Source organism: Cherax quadricarinatus, chromosome 69, assembly GCF_038502225.1.
Source record: "Cherax quadricarinatus isolate ZL_2023a chromosome 69, ASM3850222v1, whole genome shotgun sequence".
NCBI classification, from domain to species: Eukaryota; Metazoa; Arthropoda; class Malacostraca; order Decapoda; family Parastacidae; genus Cherax; species Cherax quadricarinatus.
Window position 1 is genome coordinate 10,288,802 of NC_091360.1, and position 22,179 is coordinate 10,310,980.

Genomic DNA, 22,179 nt, shown 5'->3' on the forward strand with positions numbered 1-22,179 from the left:
GTGTGTGTGTGTGTGTGTGCGTGTGTGTGTGTGTGTGTCTGTGTACTCACCTAATTGTAGTTACATGGGTCAAGACTTAGCTCCTGGCCCTGTGTGTGTGTGACAAACGGGCGAAATTATTTACGAACATTATGCTATAAATACGTACAACTTTCCGCCAGAGATGATGATAATTTTGGCAAACTGATCTTGTTTTTCACTAGATTCCTCCAAGTCTTTCAGTTATAATTTCTGAACATCTTGTAACAATTTACAAGAGCAAGTACAATCCTCTCAGTTATGAGTAGATCGTTAACAAATATTTATTTCTATGAAACATATTTAGAAAACCTCTTCTAATAGGCTTCAAAATTTCTAAACTATTAGGTAGTACTTTAGAAGGTGGTTAGTATTTTTAGTGGTTAGATTAGATGTAGTATTTTTTCATTACATGAGTTGAGTATTCTATTTCCAGTTCTTGGAGGTACAGGAGGCTGGGTTTATGTAGTACAGAGAGGGTCTTGGAGGTACAGGAGGCTGGGTTTATGTAGTACAGAGAGGGTCTTGGAGGTACAGGAGGCTGGGTTTATGTAGTACAGAGAGGGTCTTGGAGGTACAGGAGGCTGTGTTTATGTAGTACAGAGAGGGTCTTGGAGGTACAAGAGGCTGGGTTTATGTAGTACAGAGAGGGTCTTGGAGGTACAGGAGGCTGGGTTTATGTAGTACAGAGAGGGTCTTGGAGGTACAGGAGGCTGGGTTTATGTAGTACAGAGAGGGTCTTGGAGGTACAGGAGGCTGGGTTTATGTAGTACAGAGAGGGTCTTGGAGGCACAGGAGGCTGGGTTTATGTAGTACAGAGAGGGTCTTGGAGGTACAGGAGGCTGGGTTTATGTAGTACAGAGAGGGTCTTGGAGGCACAGGAGGCTGGGTTTATGTAGTACAAAGAGGGTCTTGGAGGCACAGGAGGCTGGGTTTATGTAGTACAGAGAGGGTCTTGGAGGTACAGGAGGCTGGGTTTATGTAGTACAGAGAGGGTCTTGGAGGCACAGGAGGCTGGGTTTATGTAGTACAGAGAGGGTCTTGGAGGTACAGGAGGCTGGGTTTATGTAGTACAGAGAGGGTCTTGGAGGCACAGGAGGCTGGGTTTATGTAGTACAGAGAGGGTCTTGGAGGTACAGGAGGCTGGGTTTATGTAGTACAGAGAGGGTCTTGGAGGCACAGGAGGCTGGGTTTATGTAGTACAGAGAGGGTCTTGGAGGTACAGGAGGCTGGGTTTATGTAGTACAGAGAGGGTCTTGGAGGCACAGGAGGCTGGGTTTATGTAGTACAGAGAGGGTCTTGGAGGTACAGGAGGCTGGGTTTATGTAGTACAGAGAGGGTCTTGGAGGCACAGGAGGCTGGGTTTATGTAGTACAGAGAGGGTCTTGGAGGTACAGGAGGCTGGGTTTATGTAGTACAGAGAGGGTCTTGGAGGCACAGGAGGCTGGGTTTATGTAGTACAGAGAGGGTCTTGGAGGCACAGGAGGCTGGGTTTATGTAGTACAGAGAGGGTCTTGGAGGCACAGGAGGCTGGGTTTATGTAGTACAGAGAGGGTCTTGGAGGCACAGGAGGCTGGGTTTATGTAGTACAGAGAGGGTCTTGGAGGTACAGGAGGCTGGGTTTATGTAGTACAGAGAGGGTCTTGGAGGCACAGGAGGCTGGGTTTATGTAGTACAGAGAGGGTCTTGGAGGCACAGGAGGCTGGGTTTATGTAGTACAGAGAGGGTCTTGGAGGCACAGGAGGCTGGGTTTATGTAGTACAGAGAGGGTCTTGGAGGCACAGGAGGCTGGGTTTATGTAGTACAGAGAGGGTCTTGGAGGTACAGGAGGCTGGGTTTATGTAGTACAGAGAGGGTCTTGGAGGTACAGGGTTTATATATAACAGAGAGGCTTTTCTAGTATCGCTCAACAACCGAAATACATCTTAAAAATATTCGTTTGCATGTGATATTTGGAGTAAACTACTTCTGACTGGCTTCTAATTCTAAACACTGATGTACCTTAACGAGTTTTTTGTACGGAATTTGACCGATGAATGAGCCAATTTACCAAATTTATCGAAAATTTGTTATCAAATTTTGACTACCTTTGTCTTCCAAATATCTGGCAACTGTCCTGTAATCATAGACTTGTTACTTATATTGGCTAGTGTTATAGACAATGCTTCTGCTCCCTCTCTCAGAATCCATGGTAACACTATCAGATCCCATTGCTCTTGATATAGCAAGACATTCTAATGGTTTGTCCACCACCTTCACTGTTGTGTGTTTGGTGTGAGCAGCATCTGCTGGTGCACCCTTCCTAATTAACTATAGTGTTGCCCCTGCATCCTCTATTAATATCTCGTTAATCTCTATGTTCAACATATTGGAGACTCCCTAGCAGTCACCCCTATATTCGAATGGTACACTCATTCGAACCAGCAGTAAATTATGGTACTTTAAAATTGCTTATTAATGGGATGCAGGACAGTGGTTACATGTGAAGCACGTCGAACATAATACGGTATTGTACTTGGAGTGTTCCTCCATGTTATTGTTCTTGTTATAGTGTGAATGTATGTGTGTGAATGTGAGTGTACTTGTGTGTATGCATGCGAGTGTAAGTGTATGTGTGTGCGTGTGTGTGTACTCACCTAGTTGAGGTTGCGGGGGTCGAGTTCGAGCTCCTGGCCCCGCCTCTTCACTGATCGCTACTAGGTCACTCTCCCTGAGCCGTGCGCTTTATCATACCTCTGCTTAAAGCTATGTATGGATCCTGCCTCCACTACATCGCTTCCCAAACTATTCCACTTACTGACTACTCTGTGGCTGAAGAAATACTTCCTAACATCCCTGTGATTCATCTGTGTCTTCAGCTTCCAACTGTGTCCCCTTGTTACTGTGTCCAATCTCTGGAACATCCTGTCTTTGTCCACCTTGTCAATTCCTCTCAGTATTTTGTATGTCGTTATCATGTCCCCCCTATCTCTCCTGTCCTCCAGTGTCGTCAGGTTGATTTCCCTTAACCTCTCCTCGTAGGACATACCTCTTAGCTCTGGGACTAGTCTTGTTGCAAACCTTTGCACTTTCTCTAGTTTCTTCACGTGCTTGGCTAGGTGTGGGTTCCAAACTGGTGCCGCATACTCTAATATGGGCGTAACGTACACGGTGTACAGGGTCCTGAATGATTCCTTATTAAGATGTCGGAATGCTGTTCTGAGGTTTGCTAGGCGCCCATATGCTGCAGCAGTTATTTGGTTGATGTGCGCTTCAGGAGATGTGCCTGGTGTTATACTCACCCCAAGATCTTTTTCCTTGAGTGAGGTTTGTAGTCTCTGACCCCCTAGACTGTACTCCGTCTGCGGCCTTCTTTGCCCTTCCCCAATCTTCATGACTTTGCACTTGGTGGGATTGAACTCCAGGAGCCAATTGCTGGACCAGGTCTGCAGCCTGTCCAGATCCCTTTGAATTCTTCTCATCAACTTCACGTCATCTGCAAACAGGGACACCTCAGAGTCTATTCCTTCCGTCATGTCGTTCACAAATACCAGAAACAGCACTGGTCCTAGGACTGACCCCTGCGGGACCCCGCTGGTCACAGGTGCCCACTCTGACACCTCGCCACGTACCATGACTCGCTGCTGTCTTCCTGACAAGTATTCCCTGATCCATTGTAGTGCCTTCCCTGTTATCCCTGCTTGGTCCTCCAGTTTTTGCACCAATCTCTTGTGTGGAACTGTGTCAAACGCCTTCTTGCAGTCCAAGAAAATGCAATCCACCCACCCCTCTCTCTCTTGTGTGTGTGTGTGTGTGTGTGTGTGTGTGTGTGTGTGTGTGTGTGTGTGTGTGTGTGTGTGTGTGTGTGTGTGTGTGTGTGTGTGTGTGTGTGTGACTAAATCCCATAAAGGTAAGTTAGTGAAAACGTAAAGAAAGTGAAATTTAGTTACATGTGAGGTCACTGTCTGGAGCTGTAGAAAAAGGAAAGACCCGGTTGAGAAAATAAAAAATTTACCTTGCCAAATCCCACGAGAAAAACAAACAGGAAGGGAGATTGTGTTGCCAGAGAATACGATCATGGAAGAAGTTAAAAATACCGAGGAAAAATTCTGAACAGAACAAAAAAAGGAGCCGATACAGCAAGCAGTGAACTGGAAAGTCAGTAACAGTGTTGTAGTTAGGGAGAGGTACCTTATAGGAACAACAATAGGGTGTTTTTAAACGCTGACCCATTTCAAAGCAGTATACAGTACACATCGGGTCCATCAATTTGAAACACCCTGTACTGCAGTGTCCCCACACGCTTGAATAACTGCAAATTTGAATGTATATATTATCTTAGACATAATAATGTCAGATGTGTCGCTCTCGTTTCTATATTTGTATCTGTTGCTCAATATCCGTTTTTATGTGGGATTACATTACCAACCTAAAACAATCCAAAGATCAAACTAAAAAAAAACGTATTACATTACGAGAACTTCCTTAAATTAACGAAGGTAATGCGTAAGAAATCGAACAGTGTAAAATGAGTATATTATATATATATATATATATATATATATATATATATATATATATATATATATATATATATATATATATATATATACACGCCTTTATTTCGAGGGTTTATGTTACCCACCTAAACCATCGCAGATTTCAAATAAATATTCATTATTTTATGTATTCTGAGAGCGTTCGAAAAATCTACAGGAAATAATCCTAAGGAAACGAACAATGTAGAATGAGTTTTAAGTTTAATAATGAAATAATGTAAAGCCGCTGCTATCATCACCACTACGACCACTACGACCACTACCACCACTACCTTCACCACCACCACGAGCCTGTCTCATCAGTATCACCGTATCCGTATCGCCCCCAATTAAAAGTATGGGCGCTATTGGTACGCTAAGGAAAAACACCATAAGTGTCCGGAGCCCAAAACTGTTCAACAGCCTCCCATCAAGCATTCGGGGAATTGCCAATAAACCCCTGGCTTCCTTCAAGAGAGAGCTGGACAGATGCCTAAAGTCAGTGCCGGATCAGCCGGGCTGTGGCTCGTACGTTGGACTGCGTGCGGCCAGCAGTAACAGCCTAGTTGATCAGGCCCTGATCCATCGGGAGGCCTGGTCATGGACCGGGCCTCGGGGGCGTTGACCCCCGGAATAACCTCCAGGTAACCCTCACCACCACTACAATAGCAACAATCACTATCACCACCGCTGCCATAACCACTATCACCCTCACTACCAATACAATAACCACTATCACCCTCACCACCAGTACAATAACTGCTATCACCCTCACCACAATAGCCACAATCACCCTTACCACCACTACAATAACCACTATCACCCTCACCACCACTACAATAACCACTATCACCCTCACCACCACTACAATAACCACTATCACCCTCACCACCACTTCAATAACCACTATCACCCTCACCACCACTTCAATAACCACTATCACCCTCACGACCACTACAATAACCACTATCACCCTCACTACCAATACAATAACCACTATCACCCTCACCACCAGTACAATAACTGCTATCACCCTCACCACAATAGCCACAATCACCCTCACCACCACTACAATAACCACTATCACCCTCACCACCACTACAATAGCCACTATCACCCTCACCACCACTTCAATAACCACTATCACCTCACTGCGACCTTACCTCACCGAGCCTGTGGCAAGCGGGGAAAATTCTGAGTCTAATTTAAATGAGCTCTGGCCCAGACTGGAACCGATTTCCACGGGAATAGGTTTCGAAATTAGGCAGAGAGGGTAAAAAATGGAGTGAGAGGGGAGGAAAGGGAATGGCAAAGAAAAATGCACCGAAAATCGACTACTGAGGCAAATGAATTAAACACAGGAAGACAATAGCGTACTGCAGATAAGAGGAAAGAGACGTGACGATACCATGACTAGATTAAGTCAAAGATAATCCTCACTTCAAAGTGGAACCTTACGAGAATGTTTTGATCCGTCCTGGATCCCTGTCAATTCACAAGTGAATGATAAAAAGAGATGGCCAGGAAACATGTAGGTTGTGACCTGACAATGGTCCAGAATGTACCGAAACCTCACAGTACGTCTCTTCTTTTAAATATAGGTTGTGAAAAGGTTGTAGCTGGCTCGATGGCAAGTTGGTGATGTAACCTGTGTTTTCTTCGCTGTTGTATTTCAATTTGATTCATGAATAAAGCCATGAAGTAAAAAGAATACTTGGCATTGCTTACATAAACCTGTAAGGAAATAAAAACTCAGGAGCTGTATATTACTATCTCCAACTGAAAAGGGTCTCAGAGGGAGGTCATCATATACAAAGGCACAAATTTCATGAATCCTTTCCCATATAGATTTATTCAAACACCTGGAAACCTGACGAATAAAAGTCACAATACTCTGGCTGGAACATTTCACAAATAACAAAAACTAAAAGAGAAAACTTATAAGAACTGTTCGGCCCTTCCTGGAACATTCAGTCACTTGATAATGGTCCATTACTGATCAAAATGTTTCAGGATTCCTTACTTAATAGGGGTTATTTATGACCCGAGTACATATTTACTGCTAATGAACAAGGGTGTCCATTAGTAGCCCGAGTACTTTGAGAGTCCAAGTCTCTACCAATGAGCTATACTGACCACCTTATATACCTAAAAAAAAAAATTGCTTAAACCAGTAAAATTACAAGTCACCTCAATAATCGTATCAAGACCATATCGTATCATGTGAGGGTTTTGGAGGGAGGTGGGATTCTTTTTTACCTGTTGAAATTCCTAGAGATCATGTCCTCTGTAACTGGATGGTAGCCTGGTCAGTGAAATATGAAGGGTCTATTGGTAATGTCACTTATGGTAAAATCCTTGGGAATTGATACCGACAAAATATGTTGTTATATGCACTGTTATTTTTTAACTGGTCAAGGTACCAGGACAGAAACGTTTTTTAAATAAATATGTCCTAGTGTTTGATCTCGTGTCTTATTAAACTAATCTCATTTATGTTTCCAGGGAGTGTTGAAAAACTTGATGCTTTTAATGTTTGATGAACTGTTCTTTAGTTCACTTTTTGTACGCCTGCCTTCCTTCCCTGCCTTCCTTCCCTGCCTTCCGCTCTCGTATTTTTTACGCGCAGATTATTCAACTAAATTTAAGGGATTGTAGGGACTGACAAAAATTTACGCGTTTGAACTAATATTGGCACTGAAATTTTCCAGCACTTCCATTTTTCCAGTTCTGTCAACCTTCAATGGGACTTAAATGTCCAGCAACATTCCTGTCTAGCGAATAAAAGTTCCTTAAAGAGTCACATTTCAATCTTGCAATCTCATGCTTTACAAGTTCTTGCCATCCAGCCATCATTGGTTTGCAGTTAAGAGGATAACATGAAGTTTTTTTAAACGTAACATCTTCCAGTTAGATTACCTTTTTGTTCAGGAGAGAAGTTCGACTTTATTCTGTATTCTTTCAAGTTTTTATGCCCTAAATATTTCCGAAGTAAAGTACCTGAAATTTGTCCATATTCACATAATAATGTATTTGAAATCAACTGGAAGACTTGGTTTACATTGATTTGCTGGTTTACTGTGTCCTTGATGGATGCCATTCATATAACAAAAATTCTATCTACGAAGGCTGTTACTATATTAGTATTTGTAACCTTGTCTATGCAAGATATAAAAATATAGAAGAGAACTAAAGCAAGTAGTATTTGGGTACGATTGTTTAAATAGATGGAGATCCATCTCCCTACTTTTCCAGTTATACATTTTGTCTGTTTGAATATACTATTCCACTATGGGCACACTTGTCGAAGGCTTTCACAAATTGCTAATGTATTATTATTATTATTATTATTATTATTAACACACAGGCCGTTTCCCACCAAGGCAGGGTGGCCCGAAAAAGAACTTTCATAACCATTCACTCCATCACTGTCCTGCCAGAGGAGCGCTCACACTACATTTATAAAACTGCAACATTAACACCCCTCCTTCAGAGTGCAGACACTGTACTTCTCATCTCCAGGACTCAAGTCCAGCCTGCCGGTTTCCCTCAATCCCTTCAAAAATGTTACCTTGCTCACACTCCAACAGCGCCTTAAGTCCTAACAACCATTTGTCTCCATTCGCTCGTATCTAATACGCTCACGCATTCTTGCTGGAGGTCCATTCCCCTCGCACACAAAACCTTCCTGACTCCTCTCTCCAACCTTTTCTAGGCCGACCCCTACCCCGCTTTCCTTCCACTACAGTTAATCAAAACTATGTCGTATAGGTCTAGCAGTTGCGAGATGTAGGAACATTAATGGTATATAATCCCAACAAGTTTACTTCATCTAGGCTGAAGGACTGATCACCTCGTCTTCTACCATCCCTAGTTTTATCACCTTCAGATAACCTCTGCAACGAACTGATAAATCCACTGAATGGCGAAATGTCTTCAGAATAAGGATACCCCAGGTGTTGCACATGGGTCTTATTTATCAAACCCAAGTTGTCCTGGGTTGTGTAAACAGTGTGATTTTTGTGTATTGTAGAAGTGTTACTTCTCAGCACTCTTCCTACTTTAATAGACTGTCTAGACACTGGGCGTTATCTCGTGTCTAGACAGTCATCCATGGGATATTAATGGGCTGTGGTAGGATTTTTTTTTTTTTTTTTATGAATATGGAATCCCATGTGTCTGAGCAAGGGTATGAAGTAAATGGCTTCTTCAAAGCTAGCCAGGGTCAGGCTTTATCAGAAATGGTTTATTATTTTTGAGCATTACTCATGACAAATTGAAGTACGGTATGTCATCAATGTTTAATCTTGTAAATTATTAACTGAAAACCAAGCCTTGCTGTGCTCTCTATTTTTTGCTCACTCTTTTGTATTTATCAGTGAAATTCCTCTCTATCTCTTTCTCAAGCATCACCTTTCACTGAAGAGGGTTTTTAAAGAAAGAAGTAGTATTCTGCATTACTTTAATTTTTTTCTTTCTTTCTTTCCAAGGCATTGGATCATAATTTTAATTCTAGCTCCGTGTTTTCTATTTCTATAATCAGTAATTACTTTCTTGAGAATGCCTATAAGTTTTAACAAGTTCCATGACTCTAAAAATTTTGCTTTGTTTCGGTCTTGCATATTCCTCTCTGATATATCCTTAATGATACTAGTTAGGCGCACATTACTTGTGTCACTGCCCTCATCCTCTCAATGCTCGGGTTTATATTTAAATTACAAATATTATCTCAACATTTAAGCTATTGTTTAATTGTTCCTAGTTAATTATGTACGTTGTTGAAATTGAATTAGTTGAAAGCACTCTCATGACGATCAGTGTTGGGTCTGGTGCCTATGTTAGTCCGAACATTAATTACGTTATGATGTGAGTTTAAATTCGCTCGACACAATTATGATCCGTACCAAACTATCTTTTCAATTTACAAGTCACTGAAAATAGAGCAATTCCCAGAACGGTGAAAGACAGTGAGTGTAGTCAGAATATTTAAGGAAGACAAGCCAGTAGGATTGAACTATAGGTCGGTATCACTGCCAAGCATGCTAATTCTAGTAGTGGTTCTAGAAATAACAATCAACACTAAGCATGAGACGGTAATTACTTTCTCAAAAACCTGAAGTTCTATGAAAGTGTAACTGATATACAGCAGGAAAGAGAGAGAGAAGCACAGCATATTCTTTCACTGCAAGAAGGCATTTGAAGGCATAACACTGGTTTAATGAAAAATGGTCTAGGAGAAAGTACCGAGATAGAGAAGTGCAACAAATTTTCCTTGACAGGTATCAGTACTGGAACCAGTGCTGCCTCATTTAGACTATGCTGCTCAGTTCTGGTCACCGTATTACAGAATGGATATAAATGCTCTGGAAAACGTACAGAGGATGATGACAAAGATGATCCAATGCATCAGAAGTCTTCCCTATGAGGTTAGACTGAGGGCCCTGAATCTGCGCACTCTCGAAAGGCGTAGAATTAGGGGGGATATGATCGAGGTGTATAAATGGAAAACAGGAATAAATAAAGGGGATGTAAACAGCGTTCTGAAAATTTCCAGCCGAGACAGGACTCGCAGCAATGGTTTCAAGTTGGAAAAATTCAGATTCAGGAAGGATATAGGAAAGCACTGGTTTGGTAATAGAGTTGTGGATGAGTGGAACAAACTCCCGAGTACAGTTATTGAGGCTAAAACGTTGTGTAATTTTAAAAATAGGTTAGCTAAATACATGAGTGGGTGTGGGCGGGTGAGAGTTGGACCTGACTAGCTTGTGCTGCTGGGTCTGGTGCTGTGCTCCTTCCTTGAGTGGAGGTGACCAAACTGGGTGGGTCATTGGGCTAATCCGGGGGAAAGGGGCACATGGACCTGCTCTGCATGGGTCAGTAGGCCTGTTGCAGTGTTCCTTCTTTCTTATGTTCTTAAAACCCAAAGTTGAATAAGGCTACAATACAACGATGATGTGCTGTTTTTAATATACTATTAACATCATGTAGTGAGTTTGGCTTACAATCGAAGTTTCCGTGTTGAATCGTGTGGCGGCTTAAGTCGATGGGCATACTTTCTTTGTTTAAACTTTGGTAAATCATAGCGCTAGCGCACTCAGCTCACACACTGAGGTCCGGGGTTCGAATCTCCTCCGGTACGGCTGAAAAACATTAGGGACTTGTTTCCATAAGACACCTGCTGTCCCTGTCCCTGTTCACCCATCAGTTTAAAATGGGTACCAGGGTGTTAGTCGACTGGTGTGGGTCGCATCCTGGGACAATACTGACCTAATTTGCCCGAAATGCTCAGCATAACAAGCGGCTTTCTATATACGTAGTAGTATGTCATAGATGTCAGCTAGGACTGTATACCTTGTACATGTACTTGCAGTAAATGAAGATATTATTATTCTTTATTATTGTGAGAGCAAATACTAGGACTTTATATATATATATATATATATATATATATATATATATATATATATATATATATATATATATTTATTATATATATATATATATATATATATATATATATATATATATATATATTTATTATATATATATATATATATATATATATATATATATATATATATATATATATATATATATATATATAGGGAGGTACCACCTCTAGAACTGTCCTAGGGACACTCATCCTCAGAGAAAAGAATAAACTTACTTCAGGGAAAACTCAAGGTTCTTCCTGAAGCTGTTTGAGAATTTTATCCCACCACCCCCTATATTTCAAGTATATTTTATTTAAAGACAAAATACATTGGCCAAACATTCACAAAAATACAACAGAAAGTAAAACAACATAGGTAACTCAGAGCTACATCTCGAATACTTCGTACAGCTCCCCTGCGGTGGGCCGCGTGCCCAGAATGCTGCAGGCATTTACTCTTTGGATCGCAACACTGAGTCTCTGAAAGAGGAAGCTGGTCGCCCTGTGGTCCTTGGTTTCTATGATGAGCTTTTCACCCAGCTCTTTGAGGAACTGTAGAGCACACTTGCCCCATGCTCCAAGGGTCTCCGACCCTATTGGAATGAAGTTATAGCAAGGGGGAAGGTCTTCATATTTTCGGACCTTCTGGGTCTCCCTGTGGCTGGCAGCTCCACCCCCTTCCACTACGGAGTATGGCAAGTAGGTGTCTGCCAATGTGGAAGCACAGGTGTAGTCCCAGGCAATCTGCTTTCCATCCTTCCAAGGTAGCATAGTGGCTCCATCAGGACGCTTTTGACTTCCATCAGACCTCTGTACTTGGGGTTCCCGTTGAGCTGGGCAACGGGCTGTGGCGAGGCTTCTCTTTATGATGTCATTGACCTCCTCATGTCTGGCATACTTCCCTTCTGCTGTGTGACACACGAGACCATGAAGTCCGAATTGATCAGCTGTCGCCCTGCCGCAAATACACCTATGTTCGGTGAGGATGGGGGCGGCTAGGCGAAGAGCAACAACAATCCGAATGGCCTGTGGGTCGAGACGGGTGCCCAGGGAGGAATTGGGAACAGCTAACAGGAAATCTCCTGAGTGTGACTCCTTCACTGCTAGGAGACGAGCTTTGTCCTTTCCTGAAGCATTGGAGAGTATTGTGTTGGCGATTTTTTCCATGATCGGTTTGTCCCAGTGGGACTGTTTGTGCTCTTTGGGAGGAGCTGGTCTACTGGAGGAGTCTGTAAGGGTGTCCCACCGAATCACTGCTTCAGTAAACCTGGGGTCTTGAGCTCCTACCACGTCTCTCAAGCGTTCGGGAACTATCTTCTTGACTAATGCACTGGAAGCCAAACACGAAGACAGAAAAGCAGGTAAAGCAACATGCGTTGCTTTGCGCACCCCTATACCTCCCAGTCGCACTGGGAGGGTTATATATATATATATATATATATATATATATATATATATATATATATATATATATATATATATATATATTTATATATATATATATATATATATATATATATATATATATATATATATATATATTTATATATATATATATATATATATATATATATATATATATATATATATATATATATATGTCGTGCCGGATAGGCAGAACTTGCGATCTTGGCTTAAATAGCAACGCTCATCTTGCCATATAGGACAAGTGAAAATTTGTGTATGCAATAATTTCGCCAAAATCATTCTGAACCTAACGGAAAAAATATATTTCAGTGTTTGTTTAGTATTAAATTATTGTAAACAAATCTAAAATATATTTAGTTGGGTTAGGCTAAAATAAATTGTTCTTGTTATAATAAGGTTAGGTAAGTTTTCTAAGATTCTTTTGGAGCAAAATTAAAAATTTTTACATTAACATTAATGAAAAAAATATCTTTGAACGTATAAGAGAAAATTTTAGAAAGAACTTAATTTTATTTGAGTTCTTGCTAATTGACCAGTTTTACTTATTCGGCCAGACATTATATATATAGATATATATATATATATATATATATATAGATATATATATATATATATATATATATATATATATATATGCATCTCCTGCCGAATAGGTAAAATTGGTCAATTAGCAATAACTCGCTTAAAATTAAGTCCTTTCTAAAATTTTCTCTTATACGTTTCAAGATTTTTTTTATCATTTATGTTATTGTAAAAATTAATAATTTTGTACCAAAAGTATCTTAGAAAACTTACCTTGCCTAATTATAACAAGCGCAATATAATTTAGCTTAATCCAGTTAAATATATTTTAAATAAGTTTACAATGATTTAATAATAAACACAATGAAATATATTTTTTTCGTTAGATTCAGAATGATTTTTACTAAATTATTGCATACACAAATTTTCGCTCGCCTTATTCGGCAAGAAGACCGTTGCTATTTAAGCACGACATGTTAGAAGTGATCAAGGTCCCAGTACCGAAACGTTGTCTAACAAATATGTCCTACTGTTTTCTCTCGTGTCTAAGCCATATTTTCATTCTATTGTTTTTTATTTACCAAACATTAAATAAGTGCCTTGGTGTTACCTCACCCTTGTGGGTTAAATCCTGCGGTAATAATAATATACCTTGAACAGAGTCGGGCACTGAAAGAAGCTAATGTTGGATAGCACTTCTTTGCCTACATACATACTGTACTGATTATTTTTTTTTTTTTTTAATAATTTAAAGGTGGATAATAAATATCTGACCTCTGGAAAAATGGATAAAAATAATCAACTTTCTCCTTATTACTAATATAACACTGATTAATGAATTCCCATCAAATGGTGTGGGGCTCAGAGACAAAAATAATACACATGTACAACATAGAAAACTTTAAAAATATTCGTTTCACGACTAACAGTGGAAATAAAACAAAATATTGCACATAGAGTTATATTGAAGAGCTGTCTATTACGACGTTAGATGACAGAATCTAAAACAAACATGATGAAACATGTAAAATACTCTGGCGAATGCAGGTTACGAGCGCCTCACCTTCAAAGATATGTGAGACCTGGGCACTCAAGAACCAGTTACACTTTTCAATCACCGAACCTCAGTATGGAACTTGTATGAAACCTAATTATCCTTTGTACTATCGTTTTCAAAACAATTCGATTTAGATTGAAAAGCCAGCAATGCAACTAGTCTCTAGGCCGAGTATCTCCTATGTTTGAAAAGGACAGAGACAGCAAACAATAGGAAGAAGACTTCTGGAACGTGAAGGCAAAACGAAAATGCAGTTAAGACAAATATGTGATAAAACACTTTTGTAACAGGAGAGAAGTAACAAAGAATAGGCAGGAGAACGATATGGTAGAGACTGGTACAGCACACAGCTTCAAAACCAGGTATGATAGCATCTTAAAATACCCCATGTATGAAAGAAATAATGCACACACACACATCCATACACACACACAAACTCAGTTACACATCCATCACTATTGTAACATCAAATATGATTTACATACTCAGTAATGGTGGTATGAAATATTCCGTCATGTTTATAGGCTTGATGAATCTGTAATCCTCACAGTAAATGTATCCTGTGTGTGTGTGTGTGTGTGTGTGTGTATATATATATATATATATATATAAATATATATATATATATATATATATATATATATATATATATATATATACATTATATATATATATAATATATGCAATAAGATCATAGTAAACAGGTGATTTTAAAATATGCAAAACAACCACTGCGAAATATATATATATATATATGTATATATATCTATATATATATATATATGTATATGTATATGTATATGTATATGTTTAAGGGCAATGTGTGGTGTAAATATTATGCAGAAAATTCGGAGTGTGGAAATTAGGAGAAGGTGTGGAGTTAATAAAAGTATTAGTCAGAGGGCAGAAGAGGGGTTGTTGAGGTGGTTTGGTCATTTAGAGAGAATGGATCAAAGTAGAATGACATGGAAAGCATATAAATCTATAGGGGAAGGAAGGCGGGGTAGGGGTCGTCCTCGAAAGGGTTGGAGAGAGGGGGTAAAGGAGGTTTTGTGGGCGAGGGGCTTGGACTTCCAGCAAGCGTGCGTGAGCGTGTTAGATAGGAGTGAATGGAGACGAATGGTACTTGGGACCTGACGATCTGTTGGAGTGTGAGCAGGGTAATATTTAGTGAAGGGATTCAGGGAAACCGGTTATTTTTATATAGTCGGACTTGAGTCCTGGAAATGGGAAGTACAATGCCTGCACTTTAAAGGAGGGGTTTGGGATATTGGCAGTTTGGAGGGATATGTTGTGTATCTTTATATGTGTATGCTTCTAGACTGTTGTATTCTGAGCACCTCTGCAAAAACAGTGATAATGTGCGAGTGTGGTGAAAGTGTTGAATGATGATGAAAGTATTTTCTTTTTGGGGATTTTCTTTCTTTTTTGGGTCACCCTGCCTCGGTGGGAGACGGCCGACTTGTTGAAAAATATATATATATATATATATATATATATATATATATATATATATATATATATATATATATATATATTTATATATATATATATATATATATATTTATATATATATATATATATATATATATATATATATATATATATATATATATATATATATATATATATATATATATATATATTTGTTCTAGTGGGCGTAGTCCATCATTGGTTTTGAAAACAACCTAATGTACAGAACCTGGTTCAAAATAACTTCGTATTTGGCAACAGTTAAGAATAAAATGGCTAAGTTACATATTTTACTTCCATGGACTTGGCAAAACTGCAAGCCCTAGGAGTCGCTGGCTCTGCATTATGCCTCCTTAGTGATTACCTTTAAGGTATATCTTTAATAGCACTCAGTGGGACAGAGTCAACAAGACACTATTGAAGCAGATTTAGGTTATATACTTGGCAACGATCTGAAAAATTATACTACCCCTATGATGGGGTAGATGCAGACAGGTGACTGCAGTAGGACCCTCTGGCTTTCTGATGCGTGTATGAGCATGAGAGTATACGATCGTGAGCAGAACTTGCGACCATTTTCCTATAGGCTTGTGTGTATTTGCTACAGGTTTCCTCAACACGTACGGAGGCGGGGCAGGAGGCGTCGTCAGTAACTTTGCGCTGTTGGACCAGATCGCTGCGCTCAACTGGGTGGGTGAGAATATCAAGCAGTTCAACGGTGATCCCTCGAGAGTGACGCTCTTCGGGAGAGACACAGGTGCCGCCTGCATCTCTTATCTCATGGAGAGTCCTATCGTTCCCCCAGGTCAGTCTTCACTCCCAGCCATTGAAATGGTTTTAACGATGTATGTGTACGTTTAGGGAAATTGAGAAGTAGGTACACGACCGTGTACCTGCGTACGTATCACTTCTACTATTACTGATTATATTAACATAGTAATACATAACCCTAATTTTTAAAGTGGTGGACAGGTAAGCCAGCGGGAGGCCTCGGTCAGATTACTTATAGCTCCAATGGCGGGTCATAAAATGACTAAGACCCGCATCAAGAAACACTCGTGCTGTTTCCTGACAAACCTTACCTAACATATTTCAACATAAAATACTGAATTGGGTTGTCGATTTTTACACTCGAGGAAACTAAATCACAGTTTATTGGTAGAAAAGTGGCAAAGAAAAAATAAACGTTTCCATCAGTACAGAAATTGGAAAATGAGAAGTATCATCGTCCCCTTTCCCCACCCTCTCATTTTGATCCCTACTTTCTCGTTTCTTATGTCATGCACATCCCTGTCGTCCCAGACGAGTCTTTATTCCTCCGCTACTTTCAGTACAGTCTCATCATCACACCAGGTGACTTCTTACTCTTGTTCTATCAGAGGTATAGTCCCACATTCTTTTCAGGGGAGTTCTTATTACTTTTCTGCCTCATGGAGAGTCCCACACCCCCCAGGTGAGCTTTTATTCCTGTACTGATGAAACCTGTAGCGAGAAACAAGTCATTTTTTTCTGGCAATGATATTAACTGCTGCAACCAGACAGAAGAATCAGAGTGATTGCTAGAAAATTTAGAGGGCTGAGAAATTGTGTTTTTTAAGGCACACTAAATATTATTTCAGGTGCTGAAATTACTCTCATGGGAAACACGATTTCTGTATTTACATTTTTGTGTTTTTAATATATTTTACTTAACTTTGTAGAAATTGCAAGTGGACGGGAGTACTTCCGGATATATATATATATATATATATATATATATATATATATATATATATATATATATATATATATATATATATATATATATATATATATATATATATATGTGTGTGTATGTGTCTTAATTCCTGCAAAAAAATGTATATTTGCGATGCAACATACCCCCAATGGAAAATAGTGGCACCACTGGTACACTAAGAGTAAACCACAATAAGTGTCCGGGGTCCAAGACTGCTCAACAGCCTCCCACCAGCCATAAGGGGAATTGCCAACAGAACCCTGGTTGTCTTCAAGAGGGAGCTAGACAGATACCTAAAATCAGTGTCAGATCAGCCGGGCTGTGGTTCGTACGTTGGACTGCGTGCGGCCAGCAGTAATAGCCTCGTTGATCAGGCCCTTATCCACCAGGCGGCCTGGTCATGGACCAGGCTGCAGGGGCATTGATCCCCGGAATGCCCTCCAAGTAAACTCCAGGTAATATTTGGTATCTTATTTTCATTAATAAGATACCTTGACATATCACATATGTTGTTATACTGTACCTTATTATTCTTCAGTAGGAGATCAGTGAAACACAAGGTTCAAGAAAGTGACTATAAAGGTGACCTTGTGCTCTGCATTTAAGTTAATCATCATCTGTGTGTATGCCAAACTGTCAGAAATACCTGTAACCAAGCCTGGCTACTACATCAGACATTATGTTTACATTGTAAGTTGCTCTTTAAATACGTTTATTTTTGTATATGGTATCATACTGAGTAACAGATCTACTAAAGTTTCTAACTGTATTCTTATGACATTCTTTCTAACTGTAGCCCTATGACGCTCAGATTCTTTTCTCATCTCCTATTATTCTTAATGGTTCCTTCAGGATTCGTTTGTGGCTAATTTATAAATTTTAACATGTAGGAATAATTCAATGTGATGGAATTTATAGGAATTGTACATTTTCTTTTTCTCTAATTTTTAGTGTGTGCCTGGCGTCTTGTTTGAGTCATTTTGAGTCAAGTGTCTTCATTGAGCAGTTGCCTTTGCAAGTTGCCTTTGGTTTCTATAAAGATACATTTCGTTCGGGTATCCGATCACTGATAGGAAGTATATAAAGTGCCTGTATCTTAAGAACCTTAGTAATTTTAGGGCAACCAAGAATTATTCTGTGGTCTTTGTTTTGAATTACCTCCAAGGGCTTAGCATCATCAATAGTCTAATACAGACTCTGTAAATCCTTATCATTTCTTTCACATTAGCACCATAGTTGGGGCTGTAGCCAACACCTCACAAAACATTTAGCCTATCTTTGTATTTCATATTTAGTAGTGGCATTGTTGAGTCACTAAAGGCTGTATCTACACCAAGATATCAGTAAGTCTTAAGGGAAGCTGACATCATAATTTTTTGTTAATATCATAGTCGTAGATAAAGCTATAATGAGGCCTAGTCGATTACATATTGTACGAAAATAATTTTCTTAAGCCCTGTTGTATGGATCATGATGGTTCAACCATAGCATACAGCTCTATGTTTAAGTGAGGTAGGTAGAACATTTCCAGTAGAAGGGCATTAAGACATAAATAGCAAGGGTTAAGAATTCCTCCCTGTAGTGTACCTCAAGACATTTCTTAAGTCTCACTTCTGAAACCTTGGCTGCGAAGATAGTATTTGACTGATACTCTATTAACCAAGTGACTAGGTTACCTAGCCTTAAAGATTCATCTCGGCTACTTCATGTAAGATAGCAATCTGTTTTCGGGGAGGATGGATATACATAGATTTGAAAGTTGCGCCGTGTATCCCATGTGGATATAAAGTTTGATTTTCCAACAGCAATAATAATAATAATAATAATGATAATTTTATATATTAAAAAAGAAGCGTTAAACCTACAAATAATATAATAATTATAATAATAATAATAATAATAATAATAATAATAATATAATAATAATAATAATAATAATAATAATAATAATAATAATAATAATAATACTGGATCACCTTAGTGGTTTAGTTCGAGTCAGTTCCTACTTGACTTGTGTTTCTCATTCAGATTCTGAAAATAATATCGTGTAGTACATATAAGTCAGGCTTGTGTGAGCGTGTTAGGAGTGAATGGTGACTAATTGGTTTTAATGAACGTGCTGCTGGAGTGTGGGCAAAATAACTTTTACATAGGGATTCAGGGAAACTGGTTTGCCGAATTTTAGTCCTGGAGGTGGGAATGTCAGTGCCTGCGCTCTGAAGAATGATTGGTGATGATGCAGTCTTGTAGATGAGAAGGACAGTGCCTGCATTCTGACGGAAGGTTGATGATGTAGTTCAAATAATATTCTGAACTGTAATGTCAGTATACTTCTGGCAAGACAGAAATTTAATGAATGATGGTAAATGTTTTCTTCTTCTTCGAGTCACCCTGCCTTGGCGTGAGTCAGCCGGTAAGAAAAAAAAGTTTTTTCTCACCGGCACGTGTTTTAAAAAACACCTGCCAGGTGACACAACACGTGCTGAGTGACAACACGTGCTATGGAGGAACTTGGTAACGAGAGTGTGTGTTCTGTTTATTAAAGAGGGCCTCAGTGTGAGGATGAAATACGCAGCATTTATTATGCTATTACAAAGCGCTTCCTTGCAACCCTTGAAGCCTGGGAAGGGCTCTTGATCCCAGGGAACTGGGGTTCCACAATAATCGAACCTGATTGCATACGGATTTACCGTTCCACCATAAATAATAATGATCCTGAAAGTTTTATTGCTATTATTTATTTTTATTATTTTGTTCAGAAACGCTAAATTCCTTGGGGTGGGAATAGGAGGCAATCTCTTTAATCCAACGCGATCGAAGTGAGCTCCACTTCCTTGGATCAAGAGCACAAGTTTTGTTTTTTTCCTCTTTGTGGGTGTGTTTGTGCCACTAATCAGAGTTTGTTTGTGCAGGTTTGTTCCACCGCGTTGTGATGGTATCAGGGTGGTCAGGGTGCCCCTGGTCCAGGGTGAGGGCCCCGCTTAGCGTCACCCTGCGCCTGGCTCTAGCGGCAGGGTGCCCCGTCCCTGACGATCCTGCCGCAGCGCACCCTCGCACTGTGTCGTGCCTGCGGGCGGCGCCGCTAGACGCGCTCATGGCTGCGGCGCGGCAGGTGGAGTCCCCAGCGTTTCTACCGGCGTGGGGTCCTAGCGAGGATGGCGTGGTGGTGGCAGCCGCGCGCCGCGGAGCCTCCCTCACACGCCAACACATCCAGGTGATAATCGGCTTCACTCCCTGGGAAGCCTGGTCGTGGCTGGGAGAGAGTCTAGTCACTAAGGGAGTAGATGACATAACATTCGAACGTGTGGCTAGGACCTGGGTGAGGAACACCCGCCATCACCACCTGAGGGAGGTGCTGGCGGCGGCGCTGCAGGAGTACACTGACTGGACGGCCATCAGACAGAGCGCAGAGGTACGCAGGAACCTGCTCTTCCACCTGCTAGGTGACGCAGGGGTGGTGGCGCCCCTGCACCAGGCAGCAGACGCCCTAGCTCAACACACGAAGGTCTTCATGTTCCTGTGTGACCTCGCTAACCGCGTCCCTGGCCAGGTAAGTCTACTCGCAGACTACCTTTCAAAAATTAGATTTCGATTTTGCTGCTAATGAAGGTAGTTCACTGTGCATTCAATATCCATCCTGTGGAGGGTAGTGCCGGAATAAATGGTATGGGAAAACACACATATTTCAACATATCCAACACATTCTGATCCTTTTCCGTCTAATCATTTGAATTCTCATTCTAAAAGTTATTACCCTACCTCAGCTCAGGTCAAAGTCAGCCCTATGTAAGGTATCCTCAGCTCAGGTCAAAGGTCAGCGCTATTAAGGTTTACTAACCTTCCCTGGGATGCCACCCACAACAGTCGACCAACACCCAGGTACCTACTTATTGCTAGGTAAACTGGGACAACAGGAGTTAACAAACATGCCTAAGGATTCCACTCGTGCCGGGGGTCGAATACGGAACCCCTCTGTATATGAGCTAATGGCGCTACCAACTGAGCCACGGGACAGAGCAATGATATGTATATATATTAACATAATATTTAACCAAACTTACTCTCTACTTTGATGCTGGTGAGGAACACTTTTTCCTTCCAGGGATAAAACACGATGACCCCTACGAGCTTAGCTCTTACCCAACGTTTATAATGTTACTTTACACTTGTTCCACCTCAAACATAAGCAAGTAATAATATCCTCATTTTCTTATAAATTTCATTCACTTTCTCTATGCATATTACCTCTCTTCTCTCTCTCTCTCTCTTCTATGTGATTCTCCTCTTGTTTACTTTCTGTTCTGTGTGATTCTCTTCTTTACCTCCTGTTCTATGTGATTCTCTTCTTTACCTCCTGTTCTATGTGATTCTCTTCTTTACCTCCTGTTCTATGTGATTCTCTTCTTTACCTCCTGTTCTATGTGATTCTCTTCTTTACCTCCTGTTCTATGTGATTCTCCTCTTCTTCCATATGATTTACCTCTTCTTTACCTCCTGTTCTATGTGATTCTCCCATAACCTATATACCATTTGTGGCAGTAAGGCAATCGGATTCCATTGCTTTATTGCTGTCATTAATAAAGCCATCAGGAGGTGTCAAACCCGTAGGGGCCATACAGCACCCGGGCAATGGCAAGTATTTACTGTCAATGCGAGGAAGAGGGAAAGGTCGCAATTCTTCCCTTAGCTTGGATGGCTGCAGGAGCAGTGCTCTCGCCGCACGATTAGTGGACGGAGGATAGAGCCTCTACCACGCTTTGCATTGGATAACCCTCACGGGTTTAGCGCTTCCCGAGATTCTGCTCATGTGGGTGTTTTGTCTCTCAAGATAGGAAGGAAAGGACAACATTACTGTTCCCTTATGTCAGTTTAGCCTCTGGACGCCTTGGAGTAAAGGCCTTGAAGTAAAGGCTATGAGAAAAAAGGTCTTGAGGTAAAGGCCTTGAAGAAAAGATCTTGAAGTAAAAATTTTGAAGTGTAATAATAATAATCT

At 40.3% G+C, this 22,179-nt stretch overlaps 1 protein-coding gene across 1 annotated transcript in view; it reads left to right on the forward strand.

Annotated features, from left to right (window-relative positions):
- The window catches only part of LOC128701914 (carboxylesterase 4A), a 307,498-nt gene that overhangs the window by 220,039 nt on the left and 65,280 nt on the right, over positions 1-22,179 (forward strand). The window contains exons 5-6 of the mRNA XM_070099784.1: positions 16,056-16,253; positions 20,099-20,736. Coding sequence (XP_069955885.1) covers positions 16,056-16,253; positions 20,099-20,736 — 836 coding nt within the window. The remainder of the gene's footprint in view (positions 1-16,055; positions 16,254-20,098; positions 20,737-22,179) is intronic.